The 18,753-nt window shown below is 47.8% G+C and overlaps 1 protein-coding gene across 8 annotated transcripts in view; it reads left to right on the forward strand.

Annotated features, from left to right (window-relative positions):
* IQANK1 (IQ motif and ankyrin repeat containing 1) overlaps window positions 1–18,753 on the forward strand; it is a 441,637-nt gene that overhangs the window by 411,021 nt on the left and 11,863 nt on the right. For all 8 annotated transcript variants that reach the window (XM_085604654.1, XM_085604655.1, XM_085604657.1 and 5 more), the window contains one exon: window positions 18,615–18,743. In XM_085604654.1, the coding sequence (XP_085460780.1) occupies window positions 18,615–18,743 (129 nt within the window). The remainder of the gene's footprint in view (window positions 1–18,614; window positions 18,744–18,753) is intronic.

Genomic DNA, 18,753 nt, shown 5'->3' on the forward strand with positions numbered 1-18,753 from the left:
TGTACAAAGTGATTAAAATATGTACAGAAAGATTGGTTGTCAGGGAACAACAATTGGCAAAAGTGCTTCTGCAAATTAAATGAATACGTTTTAACGCACAGCCTTAGGGCTGGTCCATGGGAGTTTGTCGACGTTTCAACCCAGGGTCTGCACTACTAGTGAGTCAGTGCGGGTCTTCATCAGGACATAGGCGGGGGAGGATGACAGCCTGTTAATATGAAGATAAGTTGGTCAGGTGTGTTCTAAGTGAGTGTATATTGTGAACTAATTGCTTTCTCAAGCAGAGGCGTTTGACTCCCCTACAGCCGCCCTTTGAGGCAAAAAGAGCGTCTAGGCATTGGAGCAGCCTCGTATCTGCAGCCGATCAGGAGGGCGTTCGCCTCTAACTAGGGGTGAGAAGAGAGCATCAGTGATCCGCACTTAGCCCTCTGTGTGATATCTAATATGGCAGTATGGATCTAGTCATGACTCAGTCCATTGTTCAATGCCCAGCAAAGAGCAGGGTTGATCTCCCCAGGACTCACCCTAAACGTGCTTTTTGGCGCAGAAACTCGCGTCATTTGGCATCAATGGTGCCTGCAGAATCTGTTGAGAAAGGGGTGGGGAGTTTTTAGCCTCATGGCCCTACCCCACTCTCCCGCAGGTCAGCGTCCCGTGGCGGTGGGCCCGTGTCGGCCGCTGTGCATCCAGGGCCACTAACCCTGTGCGACTCAAGTCATCCCCCCTTGCTGTTCGGACATTGCGTTTCTGTGTGCCTGATGACTGTTGGAGTTGTTGGCAGCACCAGCTACTCCCTGAGGGCTGGCATACACTCACCTCACACACAGCCAGCACAGACGTCACCGGATTAGTGGGCCTGCCATCACATCCTGCCGAACCAAGTATTGACTCCTTTCTCCCTGCACTGTCACAGGTGATCAAGGATATGCCCGAACACACCCGCCGAGAGTCAGTACAATACAGCCCACATACGCACCAGGGACATCGTTGACTGCACATTTGGCATGTTGAAGTCACGTTTCAGGTGCCTGGACGGCACAGGTGGAAAGCTCCTGTACTGCCTGGACATCGTGTGCAAGATGATCGTTGCATGTTGTGTGTTGCACAACATCTGTGTACGCATCAATGCCCCATGGATCCCAGTTCCAGAAGTACCGGACGATGGGGCAGGTGGCCCACATCCCACTGCAGCAGGAATGGCCCGTAGGAACACCATCATTGACAATTACTTCTCATGAGCACGTGACAATGTGGCAGTCCCTGGCAATCATGGGACAGTTCTAAATGTCCATAAGCACAGCATGTGTGAATAAAACATATTTGCAGGTTAAAGGTTGTACTTGTACATTGTCATGTCACAGTCTCTTGCTGTGCCAGATGTGATTTGCCATGTTGTGCACATTTGCAGCACCAGTTGTGTCCCATGTTCCGTTGTGGAGGTGTTGCTGTTTGTACCGGGATGTTGTCAATGTCGAGGTGCACTTATACTTATGTGCGTATTCTGCACGGTGGGTGATTCGCTCCTGCGGCTCTGATTTGTCTGCCACTGGTCCCTTTCATGCGGTCTGCCTGTCAGTTCTGTGCTTCCACGGTGCTGAGGTGTTGCAGACTTGGCTCACTTCTGCTCTTTGTCGAGTTGTGACCCTTGGGCATGGTTTGTCCACAGATGCGTCGTTGACGTCAGGGGTTGTTTGTGCAGGTGGTTGTGTCTGAGTGTGACCTGCTCCTTTCCGGTTGTGGTCCGCACTCCTCAGTGTCGTGCCGTGTACATTGTCATGGTGATTGGACTGCAGCCATGCTACTCGTCATGTGGTGTCTCTTGCATTGTCAGTGTGGTTGACGTATATGCATGTTTGCTGTGTTTCGCACGTGTACATGTGTTGGTTGTGTGCTTGTTGATGTGTTGTGTGGGTGAACCTTTGGGCACATGGTGTACGTGGGACTACTTGGTGTTTGTGTGTGTGCTGAAGTGTTCTCGTGGGATCAGGGACATGATCCTGTGTCATTGTGGGTTTGCAGTGCGCTCTGCTTAATTGTGCATGTGTGCCATTGGGCCCATCTCCCCCCCGTCCACCCACTCCCTGGTCAGTGTGCACTCTGTTGATGTGGTGTCGGGTCATGTTGGACAGTGTCCGGATCCCCAACTCCTGTCACCGTCTCTCGACTGGTGACTGTGGCCACCATTTTCTCCATGTCATTCAGCTCCTGGTGTTCTACTGGCCCCCCTCCTCCGGGATGCGTTGCTGCTTTCTTGTTGCCAGCTAGTTTCTGCTTGGTTTTGCCATTCACATCAGTCCAGGGCCTCTTGTGCTCTTCCATTGTCCTCCTCGGCCATGCGGTGGCATTCACATGGTCCGAGGTGGTGTGCCATCTTTGCCTCTTTGTTGCCAATGACACGTTGGTAGTGACATGCAGTTGGTGGTGGTGTTCTGGCTCATCCATGGCGATAATCGGGTTTTCCTGGCGACTGTACCCAGTCTTTCTCTTTCCATTGGCCTTCCACTGGCCCTGTATTCCTGGGTGTTCCTCCATGGGGATTGTGGGGTTCATGTTGTCCTCGGCAGTCGGTCAGGGTGCATCCGTGGTACTCCGCAGTTGGTCGTTTTTAATAGGCATTTTACGTATGCTGTTATTGTGCTTTTTCCCGCATTACACGTGGGTATTGCTGGCCTCTCTGTGGTTGTCCCTGTTGGGCACACCGCATGTTTTTTCGCGTTGAGGTTTGTGTATTTATATCTGTCGAGGTGGTTGTATCGCGGACATTGGGCGTTTTTTCAGCGAACTATCGCATGGTACCGCCGTGTTGTGAATTCCACGTTGACACAGGGTTATTTTCTCGCGATAGGCTGCGATGTGTAAAGTTGTGTTAACATGTGATGGAGATGTTTAGCACACGTTCTTGTGAATATACCCCCCAATCTTCCCGAGCCTAAAAAAACGGACCTGGTGAAATGTAATCTGGTGTTCATGCAATGCGCTCTAAATACTGTGGGCAGACTTCGCGCTCACAGTTTCAGTACTTTTTTTAAGCACTTCAGCCGCTGTGCACAAAGCCCTCCAAACCCGCCTACTGCGTGGAAAACCTAAAATCTCTGGTGCCCACTGCCGAGGATTGAATATCCCGAGCTCCATCGCCTCATCTCCATTGCCTCAACTTGATTGTGTTGTTTGGGTGCTCACTGTTTTTATTGTTTGACTATTGCTCTTCACTATATTCCATTCAACATAGCTGCCAAGGTTTCAGATTGCTTATGTGTGACATTTTCTTAATTTTAGTGTAATTATGAGTGACATGCAACAGCTATGAGTGACACTTTCTCTTGAGCAAAATCAAGCAACAAAGACGAGGGAAACTTAAATATCAGAAATGACACCTATTTTAGCAACGAGAAACTCTAAGATCTTAAAACTGCTGCAAAGCACCAGTTCACAGCATAGTTTTGTTGAATTCGTGGTTCTTATTTATACAACAGCACAATGTTTAGCCTCTTAATTTCTTATGCGCACAGTCTCTGGATATACCTGCCTACAACAAACCCACACGCACTGATATGCACATTGATATCAATCTCCAAGATCAAACACAAACTGTCACTAGTAGAGACAACTTGCTGTGACTGTGCCAGAAGAACAAAGTCTCCAAGTATAGCCGTAAATTGTCAAGAGTGGAGCCCACTCACCGTGACTGCATTTTGTCCCATTAAGGCACCAAACAATGTTCCAAACAATGCAGGCAATCAAGAATGCAACCCTCATCCGAGCGCATGTAATGCGGAATGCACTATGAAACAAATTGCCAGTGCGAGGCTCACATAACCGTGTGAGTTGAATTGGTGCATGTGCACCTTTACCGTACCGTTGACCTGCCATTCTAAAACTTTGCCTTGACAGCTTTCCGGCACACTCTCTGCTCAGCTGCCTCAGCGCTGACAAGCACAATAACGAGCAGTGAACAGCATGGCGGGGCCAGATTTATAACGCAGCCGCTTTGCTGACGAGCCAGCAAAACAACCCCGGGGCATCATCAGACGTGAAATCGCAGATGGCCGTATTCTATTTTACAGGATTACATGAAAATTAAAAACATGGTATCTCTATTACAGAGACGCCGGGGCAATGCCAATCATTTAACTTCTTGTTCCATAATGCGTGACTTTGCATTTCAGTGCGGTGATGCGGACCACCGAGTAAATTGCGTTGAACTGCGACTCGCAATTTGAGACTTGCAAAATTGAATGTACAACAGTGTCTCAGGCAAATTGCATGACTAATTAATATTCATGAGGCAGTCGCAATTTACGGCCCCATTGAGAATGGCTAGCACTCCCAGGGATGGTGGCCTGCTGGGATCAGGAGATTTTTTTTTTTTTAAATGCAGCCAGTTTTCCTTAAAGGAAAACGGAATGCATTTAAAAAAGAAAAATGAAACTTTTCAGTTTCATTTTTTTTAAGGGCAGGCAGTGGTCTCCAGGACCACTGCCTGCTCTTAAAAAATATTTTCGCACAAACTCACAAAGGGTGAAGGGGTCCTCTGGGGACCCTTTCCCGTTTGCGAGTGGTTTACCACCTACTTGAAGTAGGTGGTAAATTGCGAGTGTATTGCGGCTGCAAATGCCATTGCAAAACCATGGTACAGTGCATTGACACTCGCTATTAGGAAGGGACGCCCCTTCCTAATATCTATTCAAAAGTATTACGCATTTTATCACCCTACGAACGATGAAACTTGTCTACCCTGCTGGGATTCAATCCATTGTCCTGCAGATCATACACAGTTCTTAGCATTGAGCATTTAAGTTACATGTATGTTATCTTTTTTTGTATAGGGTGCTAATCACCCCTGAGAGTATTCAGGCGCTGTAAGCTACCTTAGTAGACAGCATAAGTGATAGATAAAAGTTGGTGATTGAATTGCACCTAGTTGGTCATTTGACAAGGTCAGACTGCGTTTCATATTGATCACATCTGATTTGCTTTAAAACTTTTCATTTTTGGGCTGGGCTCTGGCAAAGTGTTCTAATGGTAGTTTCATAATATAAAGTCCCACAGTGAAAAATATGGTATGAAGATAATTTACTCATACCGCCTCCTTCAGGCGAATGCAGAATGCCTGCTGCCTTCCCTGTTTGCATGCAGAAGACCACTCTTTTGGTTTCACTTTTGCATCTATCCAGGAACCAGTAGCCCAAATGACCTGTGAATCTTCATTTTGACGATGAGAGAGCAGCTTTCCAGATGAGCTAAAATTGGTGTCAGTGGAGATATATGTATATAGCTCGCCTCAGTGCTGTTTATTCGGTACCTAGACGGGTTGCTTTCAGCGAAGCTGTAGTTTATGTCCACGGATGAGGCTTCTTTGTGCGAAATAACTCCGGTAATTGGACCGGCAGCACTGGCGGCGTGCTATAAATAAAATTTAAAGAACATTTTACAGAAGAGAGAGATAACTCACTGAGGGACAACTTACTTTGCAAGGTGACTCGAGGAGCAGCAATTGTACGGGCCGTACCTCACCACAACGACTTGTGTTGCTCAGCAGCAGCTGCATAGAAGGGGCTGGTGTGCTGGGCTGCTGAGGAACAATTCCAGCAGCCGCTGCTGTACGTTCAGGGTTTAGCTGACACCGCTAGTCAGATCCCTGGCGTGTTTTATATAATTACATAACCACAGCACGCTACTGCCACTGCCATTAGTCTGCCACTAGTTTATTTGAACTGCCACCGCCCACTCACCACTCACACCTCATCATGAACCCATAGTCATTGATCATGCTGCGGTGCATGTCAGGTTAATGCCTGTTACTTTGTAGCAGCTAATAGCTGCAGACTCGCCCACAAGCCTGCCAAAAGCAGCGTGCACGGCGTGCTGCCACTCCAGACAAGACCAGCTTTCTGTTTCAATCAGGCAGTATTGGTGCATGATTACTTAGCACTGAGGAGGCACTATTATGGATGACTTCGAATTTCAGTGCGGTGATGCAGATCACCACACTGAAATATGTTAGTCTAACGCCTGGTGCGTGGTACTTGGCAGGGCTGATTCAATCATAAAGCGCTAAAATACTACGTTTGCGGTATAGAAAACAAAAATGAAAGAAGCAGTGACCCTGAGGTTTTACTGGTGCAGAGTTACAGTTCACCCGCCATGCATTTCGCCACCAGTGTATGCTGACTTTAAAAAACAAAATAGCTTTCATAAACAAATGAATTTCACTGATTTTGTTCAGTATTAATTTCAATATATACATCTCTAAAGTTCAAAATAAGCTTTGAAGTTGTTCGTACATTATGAGAAGACGTTTATTAGCTGTACCTGGTCCTAGCTTTTCTGCTGTATTTGAAGGGCTTGTGCGTGCAACTAGCTGCACTTTCCAGCTAGCCCTAGGTATCTGGCTCCCTCTTGTGGTGTACTGCAGTATAGTGCCACTACTGGCAACACACCCCACCCACACAAACACATAGCATGCATGCAAAATAAATAAATACACAACACAACTTTTGTTTGGGAAAATATTGCTGCAGGTTTATTCCATACAAAGTATGCAATATGGTGGGTTATCTTACAGGCGATCCAAGGGCAGGCAGCTGTAACCAAACTGTGCTGCCTGCCCGCCTGATGAGCCAAGCAGCACTGGGGAGAACTCAATCAGTGCTACACCTTATGGGTGATCCTCTTTCCGGATCACATGACACCTTGGTCCCCTTATTAATCACGCCCCTTTCAGGGCGGAGCGTAGCAAGGCAAGCCCCTGGTTGTTCAGGCCCACAACCGCCCGAAGGACTAACGGGACGCTGACACGGTTTTCCAGGAACCTGCCATGAGGCTCCTGGGATTTGGCTCTGGCACCCCTATTGTGCCCTGCAGAGGTACCCTTCTGTACCCATTTGCTTCCAGATCGCCCTGTAACTCCGCCACAGCTCTGGAGGCGGCCTCTGTCACCGCCAGTGCCTCCCACCAAAACTGCTACTCTCACCTGCAATCTCTCATCGCTAGAGCCCCCTGCAAATCTAGAAGGAAGAGATCCATCCCTACTGGGGATAAATGAACCCCTTTCACATTAGCTTGAATCATCTCATATCTGATGAAACCCGGACCCTTCTGATCTGTGAACTTACGCATTGAACTATTAACTCTCTTCCGGGAATGTTCAACGGCCTCCTCTGACTTAGCCCCGTGCCACACTCATGGGGAATAATCTCAGACCACCAGAGCTCACATTGACCCATGTATTTGCTGATCTCCCCTAAGTCAGCTTTAATGGCATGTAAGAGTGACCTCCTCTCCATGGCAATGAGGTTGTTGCCCCCTAGGTGTATCTCTAAGAAATTGGGGGGGAACCCCCCTTTGGGCCAATCTCTGAGCAAGGGTGTCCCCCTGCACTTGCCATGCATCCCTTATTCCTTATGGGAATTTCACCTGCTCAGCTCCCTCTGTGGTGAAACCCCCTAGGCGTACCAGCTTAGTTAACCTGTCTGCTTTAATACAGTGCGCACTGTCTGCAATATGGTGCCTAACATTCAGGATTGACTAAGTCCTACCTTCCCCCATACTAGATTATTCCCCGATAGGGGGGTGGGGGGGGTTTACACTGCCCACCCTGTGCAGCCCAAGCAGTGGAAAATTTCCTGCCCCATTACATTTAATTTTTTGTTGAATACTGGACTTGCCAAATGTTCTTTTTACATACTACCCTTTTGTGCTTGACACCCTGTTTTCCCATTTATTGGGACAGCAGCACACTATGTTGGCTGACAGCGTCCACACCCAGTGTGGCCAATATAGCAAACCAGGCGGAGCATTTGAGCTTAACTGCAGCAACATGTCACCTACACTTGGTTCTGGGGTGACTTACCTCGCCCTGTTGACCAGTAAATTGCAGAGACCCCTTTGATTGCTGAACCCTGGTGAACACCTTATTTTCGTCAAATATGGTTTGAAACAATATATGTATTGTGCCCATTATTGGCGAGACCTCACCCTTTCGTGTAGTGACAACTTACACCGCTCACCCCGCTTGCTTAACTGCTGTCGGATCACAGATGCCAGTACCTGCTAACCATCTCTGACCCTGGATACGTAAACCCGCAAAAGTGTCGGAATCCCAGATTCCGAGTTTCACGTTGGCTGCAGTACACCTTCAGTGGATCCGCTGGGAGATACCACAAACCGCATTGGTCATGAGAACCTTAAGAAGCACCCAATTTTCACTTGGGTGTTCCTCTAAATGAGACTGGCTCCACACAGCTGTAAGGCCAGAGACACACATATTAAACCTATTTACTGTTTTTTGCCACTTGGCACCTTTCTGGTTGGGAATGCCAAATGGTCTATAATACCTTGTCGTCATTTGTGCCCTAATGGTGAGTTTACCAAACTTTTTGCACCGCAGTCCACTTGTTAGATGAAACTACCACAACCCACCTGCTGCCCTGGCTAAAGCGTGGGTGAATATGTCTTAACTGAGGCAACCTGTAAACTGCCCTTGTTTGCAGAGGGCACATTTTAGCTGCATCGTCCAGACATAGCAAGACGCGACAAGATTGCGAGCCCCACTCCCACACAACTAAAATTAAACATAGTCCATCAGGGGCCGAGGCCTTGCCTTTGCCCTCTGTGGTGTGACCTGGACTGCTCAGACTGGGCATCATGAGGTCACACATTCATGTGTACCCGTTCCTCTTGTGCTACACTCGCTGGGGGATTAGTATGCTTCTCACCTACTTGCTCGGAATTAGTGATGGTCCCTTGAGGGGTGAAAGGTCAGGGCCTTATCCCTGAAGCTTGTCCATCCAGAATTCTACAGGAAATCTATAGCATTGCTTTGTAAAGCTGTTCCTGGTTCCGCTGTTAATTATGGTCGATATGCTCTACCAGGTTTGAACAAACATCTTAGCTAATCGTATGCCTGCCTAATTCCAAGGGCTGGCGGGTTTAATGCTTTACAAAAGAAATTGCCCAACCAAATGAGGCCTTGCACTGAAACTCTACTGGGTTGTCTCAACTTTCTTTCAAAGCTCGAAATGCCCCCTAAGCGTACATGGTACCTGTTTTTATATGGTGCCAGCAGATGTTCCTCATAAAGGCCCTTATAGCCAATTGCACAATGCAGTCTCAACAACATTTTGCAGCACCTCTCTTTGCGTTGTAATTGCCCAGAGTAAATGTAAAATTATACTTTCCACTATTGGGTTGGTAACCGGCGGCAAAGAAAGACAGAACCTGGGCATAAGATCCCGGTTTCCTAGAGTAAAACAATAATTATCCCGCACCATTATCAAATGTGCCACATGCACCCATGCCCTATCACCTGTTGCTATGCAGATGTCATCCAATTCAATGACATAGGCGACATATCAACCAGTTCTCGCCTTCATGGTCAACAAAATTCCATATGCCGGGATTTCTCCACTAGTACCTATGATGCTGAACCTGGATTTGTAAGGCGCGCGTGAGGTTCAGCGATCGTCCCAATGCTAGTCGCCATGTTCCCAACTTATCAATATCGTCAGACTTAGTGAGGGCACTATGAGGACCCGTGGGACGGAATAGAGGTCTAAAGCATTAGTGCCAATCAAGAAACCGCCAGGAAACTTCGACATCATGCAGGAACTAGCCAATGGGATCACTTACCCGAAAACCGGCCACAATCCGGTACCCCCCATAATACTGCAACCAAGACATACACCCGGGGAGCAAGCAGGCGACTCTGGTAAAGGTGAATGAACGTGTGAATTCCATCTCTGCAACCCAGGCATAATACTAAGTTAGAACCGCACATCGATATAGGCAAACAAAAGGACAGCCGAACACAGCCGTGCCACATCCAAAAAGAACCATCTACAGTTTAAAGCCCACTGAGGGGCAAAGTACAGTTCCCGCGTACTTTGAAACCAACAACACTAAAGGGAAGGTGGACCTCTCTGGAGTGCCCCACCTTGGCCCCCAGACATGCACGAGTGCTAGGGGTGGGGTGGGTGCAGAGAAACAATGACCAACTGATGCCCCGGGTGGGCGTGCATCCCTAGTCGCGGCGGGAGCACACACGGCGTCCCTGGGAGAACCTGGCTCTACATATCCATCACAAACCGTGCCTATCGCGCCTTCCTGATGCACACACGCCACCGCACAGCCCCCCGCGTCGAGGTGTGGGCATACCCTGTGCTCCTGTAGGGGCAATTGGCCGCAGAACTAGCTGCTACTGTGTTACAGTATTGAAAACACATCACCGTCCCCGCATATTGGATGGAAACATTCGGAATTTGGACGAGTGTGTGCACTGTCAGTAAACTTCCTCAAAGTGGGCATGAAAGAACTAAACTGTATCAATTAAAAGCCGTTCCAAACAGGTGCCCCCAATAATTTTGGCCCAGGGCGGTTGGTAGTACTACAGCATGTGCTGTTGATTACAAGTAAATGCACTCCTGACCTCAAACCTTCAGGATGCCATGTTTTAAACGCGTCAAAGCCCCCACGCGTGCTGAGGAAGGCTGTGCCTTGCCCTTGCCTGGTATTTTGCCACTATGTCATTGCATCCCTATATAACAATGATACGGCACATATCCAACCTACCCATGCCAGCTACCCCCTGCACATTTCAGAACAAGGTAGTCGGAAGAACACTTTGAAGGGGTATTCAGTGATGAAATGTGTTGTGGAGTTCATCAACACTATCGACACCTTTAATCGAGTATAATGTCTATTTAGGATAGCAAGATGGAGGGAAGGCTTGCCAGATTGTAGCAGCCAAATTGTATTTCTGATCACGCTATGAAACAACTAAGCACGGTCTCGGGCGCTTCATGGGGAGCAAATACGACCAAGCTATACTACCGGTATCACACTGCCAGCAACAAGCCGATCAAACGTTGCTTCTGGAGTCACCGCATTTCTGCCGTAAGTGCTTCCCATACCATGGGCGGAACCATTTAGCAAACAAAACAGGAGACGCCCGGACCGCTAACCAATCCTACGTGCTCGTATTATACTGGTGGATTTCCATGTATGTTGGCCCCTCTATCAACAATCACGTAAAAGCAAACAATTTGCAAAATGCAAATCAAATAGAAAATATGACCAAATTACAATCGTAATTCCTTAACTTACTAAACAGGTTGAGGCCAAGCACTGCTCTACTAGACATATCAACAACCTTGATGCCGGTGACAGAAAACTGTTCCCGAGATGTAAAGACCAGCCACACTGCATGAAATGTCCGCAATGGCAGAACTGTGATGAAGGGGTCGAGGCCAAGAACTGCTCTACCATTCCAATCACACCATCCGCCATCGCAACCAAGCGACCCTGGCACAATTGCACAGATCCTGAATACAATTCCTAAGAATATGCGTGGGCCTGCACGTACTCCCAAGAGCCCCTTCTCGGGCCCACACCCTCTGGAGGTTACTAGCATCCCCCGCATGCAGCCCAAGCGTGAGAACCCACGTCGGGTGCGACATAGCGAGAATTGATCATTTGCGCTACTGCCGCCTTATCGGGGTGCTTAACGTGACCAAAGCAAAGCGAGACGGCCCGGAATCTCCCACGGCTCCTCACGCCTGACCTGCAGTTTGAGGCAACGCCACGCATCTAATCGCTTCTTCCGTGCTGCCCCAGCATTGTCACCCATATCAACCATAACCAGGTGTTCCTTTTATCCTACAAATCCCTTTGTAAGGCACGGGGAGATGATTGATATGTCCCAGCTCCCAGGATGTCTAACGGCTCCGAGCTCGAACCTGGACTCCCCGATCTAAGGCTGCAGCTCACCCCCTGCAATTCAAACCAACTATGGCAACATGCGGCACGGCGGAAGCACAGGCAACTAAACTACTTACCATTCCGTAGCTAGGCGTGTGGGATAAACAAGAATGCGGACGGAGCGCTGCGCTTAACGTACACTGGCCCAAGCACTCTTGGGACCCGAAAAAAGCTAAGATGCACCACAGATTTATAAAACAATCCAATAATGGCAATATATATATATCAAATTCAATTTAAGAGGACAAAGTATTCCTTGATTTCAGTCTCTTTATTCCAAATTCATTGGACAATACAATGCGATACAGCCGACGCGTTTCGTACTGACACAGGACTTCTTCAGGGCAAATTGTAAATGAAGGTTAGATCACTCCTATAGATAATAATTTGAGTTTGTGCGATAGAAGCTGAGAGTCTCCTGTCCAATTTCTTATCATCCATATAGCTTTGTCTTGTCAGTGTATGGAATGTTCAAAACCATGATCTTTCAAGAGTTTTATTCAAGAATTATTATTCAACTGAGTTTAATAGGAGGAAGTAATCCACTCAAAAATATGGAGAAACACACGATCCGATCGTAATATGCTAGTTACGACAAACGAGCTGCAAAACAGTCTACGGCAACAGGAACGGTCCCTCGTGTCTGCCCGGTGTGCCTTATGGTGTGGACAGATGCACGGATACATGCCACCGCTCGCGTGCACTCGCCCCGGTTTCCAACAATGCCACATCCGGAGGAAAGCTCCGTGTCCGCAACACAGCCTCCGAGCGCGGCGCTATTCCCAAAATCATTGGTGCCACTGCCGCTTATGCAAAGGGCCTACAACAAACCCACTCGAACACCGCACCGATGTAGCGCCCGCGCCCCACCTCTCACCCTCCCTCTGCGAGTGAGGCCGCAGCCGGGCTTCCCCCCAGCGCTCTGAGCCCTTGACAATCTTGCTGCATCTTGGGGAGGGTCACCTTGATGAAGGGGGGGGGGGCGAAGGGGGTGCCCAAACCAACCACGCGTGTCTTCCCCTAGGAAGGTGGCGGGGAACTACCTCGTGACTCCTACGCTCGGGGCTGCCCGGGCAAGCCCTTCCTTGACCGCGGACAAAACACCTAAAGCGGTAACCACCAGCGCACCAATTACCACGCACGTCCTGCCCTTTGGGGGCCGTGGTACAGCACTCACTTCGGGCCCCTCCACTTTAACTGCATAGCACGCCTGTTAGGGAAGTGGTACACCATCCCTGTGTTCCGCGTTGCACGGCCCACACACGGTAAACAACCCAATTGCGGGACACAAGCTCCCTTCCTCGGCTACACCACGTGCACCAAATCCTCACCGCGCAAAGTGGAGCTTGAAACCACGACCTTGATTATGCGTCGATGCTTACACACAGAGCTATGTGACAACAAGGGAAAGCTCAAGTATCGAACTCACATCCTCTGGAAGGAAACACAACAGATCTAACTGAAACACAACAGGTCAATTACCATAAGCCACTACAAAGGCTGTTACACCTCCGAGATAAACAGACTCAAGGAGCAGCAAACCAGTGCGTGTAGCCTGGTGGACACGGGCATAAACCGGCGGCCATAAGATCTGTAAGCAAGGCAACAAACCCAAGGAACTGGGCCACAGCAGGAATTACACACGGTCCAGGCCCAGGCACCCTCCCCACCCCAGCATGCTATACAGGAGGGGAAGGATGGGCTCGGGAAGCATTGCTCCTCAACCCGCAGGACGTGGCCAAATGCAGAGAGGACTACCACTAACATCTCTTACGCATTATGCAGACCCGACCAGGCAGTGAGAAAACATGACCTCCAAACCTAATGGATGGAGTGATTTACGAAATGCTCCCCTCTTGCCATTAGATTTAGTCACGCATTTGGCAGAGATTCGTGTTCTATGATATTCGGGTTTGGGAAAGCCACACCACCCCCACAGTCGAGGTAGGTAGCATTGTAGGTACAATGACAACACGAGTGAGAATTAGGTCTGTTGGTGATGGAAAGTCTAATTAGACTTTTGTTTAAACAGGGCCAGTCCAGTTTGTTTCCACCACCACCAGACAGCAGCAAGCCTGATGGATTAAAATTCCGATCATCAGGTATAGTGCATTTATGAAATTGAAAGACTGGAGAGGATGGAGTACAGTTGAGGAAGGATACAGAATGAGTGATATATTAGTTTTTTGTTTTGTAGATCATACCAATGTGTATATAATTCAGAAGCCCTGATGAGAGTCCCTGGAGGTCCCCTGGGGCTTGAAACGCGTCGGCATTTGCAGTTATAGGCATTAAGACCAATACTGACAGGGTGCTGTATACTGAGGGACATGGAGTGAAGTTTTGTTCCCAGTTTTTGTTGATAGGACTTGTTAGAGAATTAATTTGTATCTATCAGTTGTAAATGATACATTGGTTGATGAATTATATTGATGTTTTGTTGCATTGTAATAAATGTATGTAATGTATATTGTGGTAAATGTTTTAAAGATATGTAAATATTTGTAAATATAGGAATCATTTGATATGTGTTTTGTTTGGAAGGACTATAAAATCTTTTTTGCCTACGTTCTTCCTAATGTATATAAATTAAAAAGATAAAATAAGCTATTCAAGAAAAAAGGTTCAATAAATGACCTAATCATATGAAGCAACTCATTGTAATTATTTCAGTAAGGAAATTGCATTAATTATTTAGAACACCAGGTTCCCCCCTTTTTTGTACTTATTTAATACGGCCCGTCCTGGTGTCTGTCTTTTTGGGCCTTACCCCTTCTTTTTGCATTTTTAGAAAGTGGGCATTTTCTTGCTTTACCATTCTGTGCCTCTGCCTGCCCGTGGAATCCACTTCTAAGGGAGGTTTACAGTTGAGCTGTTTGTGCATTCACTCTCAACAGTCACACAAAGGGAGCTGGAGTGTGCTCTGCATATCCTGATGGTTGTCAGTGACACCTGAATAGAGCTGTGCCTGTCCTCACGCAAGCTGTCTCCACCACCCTGTCGTGTGTCAGGAGCCATGTCAGGGAAAAAGGCAGGGCCTTGTGCACTACAGAGACTTTCCTTTGAAGTTTGCCTACTTCAAAGGCAGAAACTGGTATAAGTACTGGAACTGTGACACAATAACATCAGAACACCTCTGGACTAAGAGGAGATTTTTCCAAGAAAAAGAGCTGGAGAAGCTAAAGGAGGGGAACTACCAATCTGCTTGTTGCTGTGTTGTGCTGGCCTGCTGCTTGCTACTTCTGTCTTGGACAAAGAAAGGACTAGACTTTGCTTTCTTCATACTGCTTGCCAAGGTTCTTCAAGGGCTTGTGTGTGCTTGCCTCCCTTTGGAAGTGTCAGGGAGATCAAATACTTCATCTGCACCTTGATGCCAGCACTGGGACTCTTCTTGTGTGAGTCCTGTGTTGCCAGATGGTGCCAAAGCCAGTTCTGGGCCTTTGGAATTGAGTGGTTGTGGTGTAACTCTAAGAAAAGCAACCTCAACACTGTCATCGACGCCACTGCCTGCATCGAAGCCGTGGTCACCGCTCTTGCGAAGCATGACACATCAACCGTAACGACATCGCAGCCCCGACCTCAACAACGCTGCTTCAAGCCGTCATCAACAACGCTGCCTGCACCGTGGCCGAGAGCACCGCTTGTGAAGAGCACAATGCATCTCTGCGACAACATCGCAGCCCCTGGTGCACCGACCACAGCCCCACCAACTCAGTCTTCAATGCCATTGCCTGCCCCCTAGCTGAGGGCACCGCTAATGAAGAGCCTGACTTCTTGCCCAGTCTAACATCGCAGACTACAGCGTTTCCGCACCAATGCTGCGTGACTGCCTGCACCGAAGCCGTGGTCACCGCTTGTGAATAACACAACACATCGACCGGGGCGACATCGCAGCCCTGGCCCTGCCAGTGGTCGTTAACTTTCCATCGCAGAGATCGACCTGCACCGAGTGCGACACCAAGGCCTCAATGACTTCTTGCCGACTTTCGAAACCCACGCCCACTGATGCCTCATCTTCAGATTTAATTGCAAGGTCCCCAAGCCCTCTTCATTTCCAAAGGTACTGTTTTGCGGGTCTTCCCGACGCCGCACCACTGAACTGTTGGATTTGTGTGGCTCACGACGCCGTGATAGCCCCAGTTGGTGCTGTCGACTTCAAGGAACTGTATTTTTTGAGTTTATTCTTGTAAAATTCATATCTCTACTTGTGTATATTGTATTTTTATCGTTTTGGTATTGTTTTATTCGATAAAGATTGGTTAACTGTTGTTTTGTCCATTTGTAGTGTTTCCACTGTGTGTGTTTTGTGCAAATACTGAACACATTGCCTCCGAGATAAGTCTGACTGCTCGTGCCAAGCTGTCAAGGGTGTGAGTAGGTTTTATCTTGGGTGTGTAACTCCCTTACCCTGACTAGAATGAGGGTCCCTACTTGGACAGGGTGCAAACCACTGCCAACTAGAGACCCCCGTTTCTAACACTCCTTAAAACCTGTGTCTAGGCCCTCATTCTCATATGTATTCCATCTAAAGCGCTTTTGGGAACCCTATAGTCATATGTTCATAGGTGCAAGATATGTAGCCTAAAGGTCACAGCTACGCTGCACTCTGCTCTGCTCTACCTCCTCCACCCCAATCTACCCCACTCCAATCCAATCTACCCGAGTCTGCCCCACTCCAATCCACCCTAATCTATCCTACTCCACTCTAAACCCAAAATACCCTAATTCTCTCCTCTTCAATTTACCCCCACACCAACCTACCCTACTCTAATGTACCTCATTTCAAACCACCCCAATGTATCGCACTCCACCCGTCTACCCCAACCCAATCTACCACACTCCATTCTACGCCAACACCCCACTCCTCTCCCTTTCAATATATCCCCATCTGCCCCACTCCACCACAATATACCACATCCCACCCCACTCCAGCCCAATCTATCCCACTCCATTCTACTCAACTCCACTCTAATACACCCCACACCATTCCACTCCACTTCAATCTACCCCATTCCACTTCAATCTACTCCACACTATGCCAATCTACCCCACTCCACTATAATCTACACCATGCTACCCCACTCCAATCTACCCCACTCTACTCCCAACCTAACCCACTACACTCTACCCCAATCTACTTCACACACTAACCTTTAGCCATGCTGAACAGCAGCCACACTGGTGTACAACATGGCTAAAGCATAGGCGAGACCTATTGGCTTTGCCAGTGCTTGTTCTCAACACTCCTGCCCGGGCTCACCTCGAGGCTAGAACAAGTGTCCATGCCGTTACAAACTGCTGCTGGTACACAGTGTCTGGGTTCATGTGCACCCCTTTCCTTCACGCTGAGTGCAGGCTTCTCTGTCCCTTAAGCGCTGTGATATCACAAGTCACTTTTCATTATTTTTTCACGTGACTATGTGCAAGATATTCATATGAAAGGTGTTTTTTGACTTCAACGTGTCGGGGTAAGAAAATGAAGGACAGTACAATGTGGTGAGATTACAATCTCCCGCATATCTTAAAGTGATAATACTTAAAACTTAATTTGTGCCACAATTGAGCAAACCCAGTTGCATATTTTTTCATGACTTTTAGGTTGGAAGCCATGGATGTAGTGTTGTTTCACGTCTTGGTATTTAGTTTAACATCACTTACCCGGTACCCGGCACCTTTTAGACCGGGAGTACATACATACGAAGTAAGTGAAACATTAAGGTTGGTAGGACAGAGAGCACAACGCGCCAGGCGCAAGGGTCGGATTAGAGCAGGAAGCACATAAATGGCAGAAGGATGAGGTAAGGCGAGAGTCACTCCAGACAGAAGCCATCCACAGATCGGGTACCACTGGAAGGGCATGATGGAACAAGCTGGCAGGAAGCAGATCTGTTGGGCTTACAGAACGACATAGGTAGGTGCACACAAGCTGGAAAGAGAGAGCGGGAAATACAAGAAGCACCGGGATGGATGGTCAGTAACTCAAGGGCAGGCACCACTTCACCTCTCAAACAAATAAAGTACATTTGAAAGTGAGAGGACCAAAAGCACATCTGAGGATGCAGTAGAGCAGGAAGAACCAACTTGGCAGAAGGGACACTATGATGTACAGGGTCATGGAAGATAAGTTTGGAATCCCTACTTGTGAGGAGGTGGCGAGTTTTTAATTCCCAGGAAACACCTGCCTCGAATGGCATTGGATTAGAGGAGTAAAAATATTGATATGAAAAAAAGAACAGTGTCCTGATCTGGGTAGATGGAAATAGGTCAGCCCTAAAGCACAGACAAGCAAGGGCAAAGGAACAGAGGAATGAGTAAAGTAACACAGCACCTCGAGGAAGAGGTTCCAGCAGATATGGGGCCATAAAGCGCACATAAAAAATAAACAAGGCAGCGCATCTACGTACTATTGAAAGATTAATGTACACCTGAGCACATCGATGCACAGTAAGGCCAGGAAAGATCGATAACTCCAGGGAGGAAGAGGCAGAGTGAGGGTCTGTTTTACATCTGGGTGGTAACAGAAATCCTCAAATTGCTGAAGTAACTGACTGATAGATTTCAAAAAGAATCCCCTAGCTTAATTTCCTCTACCATAGAATAGTAGATCTATGAAATGCAACCAGTGTTTCTCTTTGGGTTCAGCACTGCCTCCCGATATCAGAACATTGTCCATTACCACCTAGGATTAAACCATGCCCCTAGAATTGAAAGGGTCAAACAAGTAATGTGTAGACGTGTGAAAGCCACACTAGGCATAAAACTGAAAGGCAAGAAAACTCAGGAAAACATGCTTCTGGAAATGACTAGAAATGCAAACATGTTTCGGCATCTCTTTAAATATGACATGTCTTCTGCAGGTATGGCAAGCCACTGGTTTTTGACATGATGGAGGTCGACATGTTTAATGCAGTGAAAAGGCAGCTCGATTACATACAGGCGGGTCTCTCCGAGGCACTTTTTAGCAAGAAAATACTGCAGAATGAAAGGTAAGAGTTG

Source organism: Triturus cristatus, chromosome 5_1 (genome assembly GCF_964204655.1).
Source record: "Triturus cristatus chromosome 5_1, aTriCri1.1, whole genome shotgun sequence".
In the NCBI taxonomy this organism is placed as follows: domain Eukaryota; kingdom Metazoa; phylum Chordata; class Amphibia; order Caudata; family Salamandridae; genus Triturus; species Triturus cristatus.